This window comes from Monodon monoceros, unplaced genomic scaffold (genome assembly GCF_005190385.1).
Source record: "Monodon monoceros isolate NGI ecotype Baffin Bay Population unplaced genomic scaffold, NGI_Narwhal_1 Super_Scaffold_22, whole genome shotgun sequence".
NCBI classification, from domain to species: domain Eukaryota; kingdom Metazoa; phylum Chordata; class Mammalia; order Artiodactyla; family Monodontidae; genus Monodon; species Monodon monoceros.
In genome coordinates, this window is record NW_021703779.1 from 126,340,176 (window position 1) to 126,347,192 (window position 7,017).

The 7,017-nt window shown below is 45.6% G+C and overlaps 1 protein-coding gene across 1 annotated transcript; it reads right to left on the reverse strand.

Annotated features, from left to right (window-relative positions):
- Nucleotides 1-2,589: 2,589 nt before the first annotated feature.
- On the reverse strand, nucleotides 2,590-7,004 carry CETN2 (centrin 2). Its single transcript, XM_029239977.1, has 5 exons — nucleotides 6,906-7,004; nucleotides 5,885-6,043; nucleotides 5,498-5,626; nucleotides 3,955-4,092; nucleotides 2,590-3,523 (listed from the first exon to the last, which is right to left on the reverse strand). The coding sequence occupies exons 1-5, from the start codon at nucleotides 7,002-7,004 to the stop codon at nucleotides 3,434-3,436; spliced, it is 615 nt and encodes a 204-aa protein (XP_029095810.1). The 3' UTR covers nucleotides 2,590-3,433.
- Between the last annotated feature and the right edge of the window lie 13 nt (nucleotides 7,005-7,017).

Sequence of the window (7,017 nt, forward strand, 5' to 3'; positions counted from 1 at the left end):
TCCCTTACTTCCCAGTCCCCAATTATCTTTCTGCTCCATCACCAGTTGACCTGACCTCTGCTACGTCTCCCAGTCCACGCTGCCATACTCCCCCTACATCTCTGGTCCACCCACAGGGGCTGACCCGTTCCCGCTCTCTCCCTGCCCATCCCCCACCATCCCCCTCCAGCTCTGTAGACCATCCATCCTCGGGAACTGACCTACCTTGTCTCTCCCTCCCTATCCACCCCCACACCGCCCAGAGTTTACCCAACCACTCTGCCTATATCTCTTGGTCCAGCCCCACATGAACTAACCTCTACTCCGCTCCCTTTTCATGACCCTACTCACCCTACACTCTCTGCATCAACTGCACCTGTGCTAGCCTCGCCTACCATTGCCTCCCCCCATCCTTCCCATCCCATCAGTCTATCTGACCCAGCCGCACATGAACTGACCGCAGCCTCCTCTCCATCCAAATCTCCCCACTCCCTTGCAGCTCTTTTCTGCCTCCACATGAACTGGCTCCAGATCCTCCTGCATCCCCATCTTCCCGACCCTCCTGTGACTCTGCTCCAGTGCCACAGCCACGGATTCGTGCAAACCTATCTTAGAATGAGAGTCATGTACCACAATATTCATTGCAGCTCTATTTACAATAGCCCGGAGATGGAAACAACCTAAGTGTCCATCATCGGATGAATGGATAAAGATGTGGCACATATATACAATGGGATATTACTCAGCCATAAAAAGAAACGAAATTGAGTTATTTGTAGTGAGGTGGATGGACCTAGAGTCTGTCATACAGAGTGAAGTAAGTCAGAAAGAGAAAGACAAATACCGTATGCTAACACATATTTATGGAATTTAAGAAAAAAAATGTCATGAAGAACCTAGGGGTAAGACCGGAATAAAGACACAGACCTACTGGAGAACGGACTTGAGGTTATGGGGAGGGGGAACGGTGAGCTGTGACAAAGGGAGAGAGAGGCATGGACATATATAAACTACCAAACGTAAGGTAGACAGCTAGTGGGAAGCAGCCGCATAGCACAGGGATATCAGCTCGGTGCTTTGTTACCGCCTGGAGGGGTGGGATAGGGAGGGTGGGAGGGAGGGAGACACAAGAGGGAAGAGATATGGGAACATATGTATGTGTATAACTGATTCACTTTGTTATAGAGCAGAAACTAACACACCATTGTAAAGCAATTATACTCCAATAAAGATGTAAAAAAAAAACCCAAAAAACCTATCTTAGAATGGCTGCCAGACATACATATGGCAAGCACATTATGTCTGTCCTTATCCTTAGGGATAACACGTTACTTGCCACTCTCCCTCCCTCCAAGAGATTCTGACTTTATTTCATTGAGGAGAACGTTAAGCAGGAGGGGATAAGAATGTTTCCAGGGTGACAGCTAACAGTGAAATGGGAAGTAGGGCCCAGTTTTTTCACTCGTTTCCAATATTGTACGTCTTTTATCAGATCATATGCCTCTTATTAAAACCCAGCAATATGACAAAGGTCAAATCCTCACAGGAAATTCTGTCAACTCGACCTTGGGGACAGTAATCATAAAAGCTTCATGGACCCACATTTAACAAAAAGCTTATGTGACAACCATACCAAGGGAATGAGTGAGAACAAATACTTCTGAAATGCCTCCTTCTCGGCACTATAAATCCAGGCCCTTTCTGTTGTTTTCATTGGCCCCGCCAGCGATTCTGAGTTAAGCACCACTCTTCTCCCTATTCACAAACAAGGAGACTGGGGTGCCTAGAGAAGCAGCTTGCCCCAAATTACACAGCCAGAAAGTGGTGGAGCCCCTGTGAGAACCCAGGTCTGAAGCTACTCTGGGCTCCCCCCACATACCTCAGTGTTTCTCAAGGAGAAGTCCCTCTGCAGGAGAGTTGTCCAGGGGACCCCCAAGTCCTCCAGGATGCCAGTGTCCAGAGATGAGGCCCATGGTCACACCTCTTTAACATGCACCCCACACAGGGTTGCTAGTTGAAATACAAGACACCCAGGTAAAGTTGAACTTCAGATCAACAATGAATAAACAACAAAATGTCCAAATGGGATACACTTGCACTAAAAAAAAAATTGATGTGAAATTCAAATTAACCTAGGTGTTCTGTTTTTATCAGCTTAATCGGTTTTCCATTCCTCCTCATCCCTTCTTGCTTCTCACCCTCAGCCTGGGGCAGAGACTTTAATGCCATCTGCCGGGATTTCTCTTATAGGTCATCCCATATGGGGCCAGGAGGGTGCTAGACAAGGTCACTGGACCCGAACCACACAGAGATTCTGAGACACCATCCAGCAAATAAACTGACCAGAGGTTGGCTAAGCTCAAACTACTGTCATAATCACCTGGCTTTCCCCAATTTGTCCCAAGCACAAATTACCAATAAGACTCTTTTCCAGCTGTACACTTTGCCAAAACTATTTTTTGGGGCATCATTTAGGCTTATGCAAAACAGTCAACTAATTTTAGAAACTGATGGGTTCCCAGGGCAAAAAGCAATTCGCATCCATAGTAAAGGATCATTTTGTTTTCTGTTCACGGGCTGGCAAGGAGTTTGGGATCTACCAGGCTACGTTCAATGAAATGGTTTAGAAGCTGAACTCATAGTCAAGGCTAAAGAAGTCATCCTTAGAGAACAAGAGCTCAAAATAAGAAAGGTTTTATTTGAAGACAAAACAAATAGCGTGCATGCGCACGCACACACACACACACACATCCAAATGCAAGTAAGAGAGTTCACTGGGTTTTATAAAAGAGAAAGCTGCGGGCTTCCCTGGTGGCGCAGTGGTTGAGAGTCTGCCTGCCGATGCAGGGGACACGGGTTCGTGCCCTGGTCCGGGAAGATCCCACATGCCGCGGAGCGGCTGGGCCCGTGAGCCATGGCCGCTGAGCCTGAGCGTCCGGAGCCTGTGCTCCGCAACGGGAGAGGCCACAACAATGAGAGGCCCGCGTACCGCAAAAAAAAAAAAAAAAAAAAAAGAGAGAGAGAGAAAGCTGCACTCAGGTGCCAGTTAAAATTGGAACCATTGAAGAGATGCCCCCTGCTTGTGGTGACACAAGTACAACGTGTGCCTGTGAAGAAGTTGCTCTGCGGTGGCATAAATGTGGGAATGCGGGACAAGAGTTAAGCGACACAAGGCAGAACAGCAGGTGTGCAAAAGCTCAAAGACCCTCTTCTCCACTCTAACGTGCTCTCGTGCTGCCCTGGGGAATTAAAGCAGTCAGTAGGTCACCTTGCAAAGAACCTCAGTTTCAAAGAACACTTTCAAAAGTTGAAAATAGATTCAGAGTTATTACTAAAGTCATACAGAGAGGTCAGTGGGGGAAAAATAATTTACGTTCTCAAAAACCAGGCTTCAGACAACAGCAGGCACGAAATCGAGTTCCACGTGCTCGCGTTATAACAGATGACACTGATCTTAATAAAGGCTTGTCTTCTTCATGATGCGCAGGAACTCGTGCTCATTGACTTCTCCATCTCCATCTCTATCGGCCTCATCAATCATTTCCTTCAGCACAGAAAAGATTCCGGTTAGATTAATTCGTAAATGAAACGAAAACGTGACTAAGTAATAGGCTTTTAAAATGCTATATGAATAGACAATCGTGGTCCACCTGATGCAAATGTGCTGCTTTTTACAATGGCTTGGTTCCTGAAAAGTCATTTGAAAACCAAGCCATACTTTGCCACATGTGTATCACCTAGAAGGAAGCTCAACGATCATGTTGACTAGGGAGATTCCTAAAACCTAAAATAGTAAGTAAAATTGTTCACGTGTGTATTTTTCTGGGAGCAGCATCCATAGGTTTGTCACACTATCAAAAGAGAAATTAAGTGGTCAACAGAGCGACGAGAGAACACTAGTTTTCCTTCATATGTAACCAGAGAAAATGTAAGTCAGAAAAGCCACACAGGGCTCCGGGCTGATGCATCACAAACCTGCAGCTCCTCATCGGTGAGGTTTTCACCCAACTCCTTGGCCACACGTTTTAGATTTTTGAACGATATCTTCCCAGTTTCATCATCATCGAAGAGCTTGAAAGCTTTCAGGATTTCTTCTTTGGTATCTTTCTCAGACTTAACAAGTAGAACATAAAACACATGAATACGGAGACATTCATGACTCATACTTACTTGGCTCCTGCAGCCCCACCACCGCCCATCCCCCCTGCCCTGCACAGACATCTTGGTAACAGCCTTCATGACCACAGGGGCTAGATCACAGAAGATCACACATCAACGAGGGTAGAAAAAGGGGACAAACGATGAAATTATTAGAAACCCAGAGGCTAAAAAGGAAATATAAAGGATTGTATTTAAAACACTTTCTGTATAAACCAAAGAGAAAGTAGATGTGTTTTTAAGATATACAAGCAGATGGTGGAGTTAAATTTAGGGGAAATATACTGCTTAAGCTGGTGGAGGAGGGAGAATCTTGGTGAGGGTGGAGGGGGAGGGAGGAAAGAGAAGACTATTTCACTTGTTAGGAGATCACAAAGCGTTACTGGGATCCCAAGTACTCTAACAGAGGAAAAGAGTAAAATCTCCAAGAGCTCCAAGTCCAAATATTCCTGAAAGGTAGCTAAAGATAGAGTGAGCCTCTAATAAGACCAATCTGGGAATCAACCTTGAATGTGGGACAGCTTTACTAGGTTTTTACAGAATGTTAAACTTCCTGAACTCTTAAACTAGTCTCTGAAGAAAAATATAGGTGTGATTAGATAATTTCAAAGCAACAGGATTATTAGAGTAGGAACAGGCCTGTGCCCTGGGAAGCACACTTGAAACACTGATGGAGTTACTTTTCCACAGGCCAGTAGAACATAGCTGAGCCACATTAAGGAGGAGCCAGGAGGTCAACGAAAGAGAAATGGACCAATGTGAACATCTTTCCTGGGTGGGACACTCAGGGGACTGAGGTAGACTGGTGAGGTGTCATCTTAGAGTCTCTCTGGACCATTTGGACCCTTTAAAAGGGTGACACCCAAGAGACTAGAAAATGGGTGAATTCAACCTTGGAAGTGGTGAAAGACCAAATCCTCAGTGCGATAAAAACACAGCCTCAGGCTGAGGCTGCCCAGAATAACGACAAATAGGAGAGAAAAGAATTTCAAACTTTAAACACATGGACTTTGTCTCGTCAAAATGCGAGACGCTCTAATATTGTTGGTGGTATGAAAAGTTTTACTGCCTGTGGGTATCACACGGACATACCGGTTGGAGAAAGGCAATAGCAAAAAACATGATAGCAGGAAGACTTTTACTTCCTTTCAGAGGGTAAAATGACTTTCCCTGTGACTCTGTGGCCTTGAAGAAAGCCAAGTAGAACCTAAACATCGTAATTCTCAGTCACAAATACTCTCCTTTATCTGAACTCTCCAGTTTGTGTTAACTTTTCTTCAGTGAAGACATTCCCATATCGAGATTCAAATTTGTCCACCATTATTGGTGGAAAATATGCTGATCATCTTAGCTAACTTACCATTTTCTGAGTCATCACAGTCAAAAAGTCGCTAAAGTTCATTTTCCCTGTCCCTTCCTTATCAATTTCACTTATCATTTTCTTGATCTCTTCTTTCTTGGGTTCAAAGCCCAGTGCCCTCATTGCCACCTACAACAAAAAGAGGATCATCTCAATAGGCACATCTAAGCCCAGGCGCGAAACAATGACAGTGCTGAGGGTGTTAAGCCAGCATCTACCACAATCCTGTTAAAATGACTAAGAAACACTATAACATTAAACAAATTGATATGTGCGCTCAATTTTATTTAATAATTCTCGAGGTAAGTAAAGACAGGAAAACACAGCACAGAAGACAAAGAGGCAGAGAAAAGATAAGTCAGCAGAGCAGGAATGTATAGGGCTTGCCTTAAGTTCCTTAACATCAATTGTCCCAGTTCCGTCAGCATCAAAGAGATCAAAGGCTTCTCGAATTTCCTGTTTCTGCTCTTCAGTAAGCTCCGGTTTAGGACTCATCCTTTTTCGCTGGGCAGTTGATGCCACGTTTGCCTTCTTAAAGTTAGAGGCCTTTATATGTTTTACAAACACAGAAGCACAATATTAAGTAAGAGTCCACATTTTACATAAAATAGTTACAACCACACGTATTTTAAGATAGCTTATACCAACGAATTCCAAAACTTTGCTTAACAAACTATTGTTTGTAGAAGCAAGGAAATGCCTTGTTCTTTTGGACGTCTCTTATTGAAAAATCATCCCAAAAGAGAGCTAGCCAAGGAGCTGACTGGGGAGAACTGTACAGATAACCAGTTCTCCCTGAATCTGGGGATCCTAACTATAAAAATGTCCTTAGAACGCTACCCCGCTTCACTCTAAGTTCTCCGATTTTCTGATTACTTCTAGATTTAGGCCAAATATTACTAAGGTAAGATATATGTTCTGTCAATATCGAATAATAAAATTCAATCCCCTTGGTACCTCTGAGCCTTCTCCAAGAAGCTCAAAGCGTTTCCCTAAGTCCCTATATTTAACATTTTAAATGCATTAATAATCAAACATAATAAACTGCCCCCCAGCTCTGTGTGGAAACTTTGGTAGAGGCGGCCAGAAGGCCAGAGTCAGAGAGGGGTCGGGGCCTGGGGGGAACCCGAGTCTTTTTTGCCCAGGGACGGTCACCGAAGGGGCTGGAGAAGGCCAGGGGAACCCGAGGGGCGGGTAGGGGGCGGCTGTGGCTGAAGGGGAGACAGCGACGAAGCACAGGCCCAGCAGGGCAGCCGGCATCTCTACCCTACCCTTCCGGGAAAGCTCTCAGAGGAAGAAGGAGTGCGCCAAGGCCGAGAACCGCGCAGGAGAGGCGTCGGGGCCTTGCCGAGGCCTGGGAAGGGCTCCGCCTCTGGACGCGGGGTTCCAGACGGCGGCACGCACTCACCATCGCGGATGGACTCCACTTCCCGTTGTTACGGCAACCGACGTACACAGTGACTCGACTCCGTTCCCACCGCCCCGCGCGCGCGGCGTCGCTCCCCATTGGCGGACCGCTC

Coding starts and splice junctions, on each gene's coding strand:
- CETN2 (XM_029239977.1), bottom strand. CDS start 7,004: ATGGGGAGCGACGCCGCGCGCGCGGGGCGGTGGGAACGGAGTCGAGTC. Junction 6,044..6,905: donor AGTGGAGTCCATCCGCGATG/GTGAGTGCGTGC, acceptor AAACATATAAAG/GCCTCTAACTTTAAGAAGGC. Junction 3,524..3,954: donor TCACCGATGAGGAGCTGCAG/GTTTGTGATGCA, acceptor TCTGTGCTGAAG/GAAATGATTGATGAGGCCGA.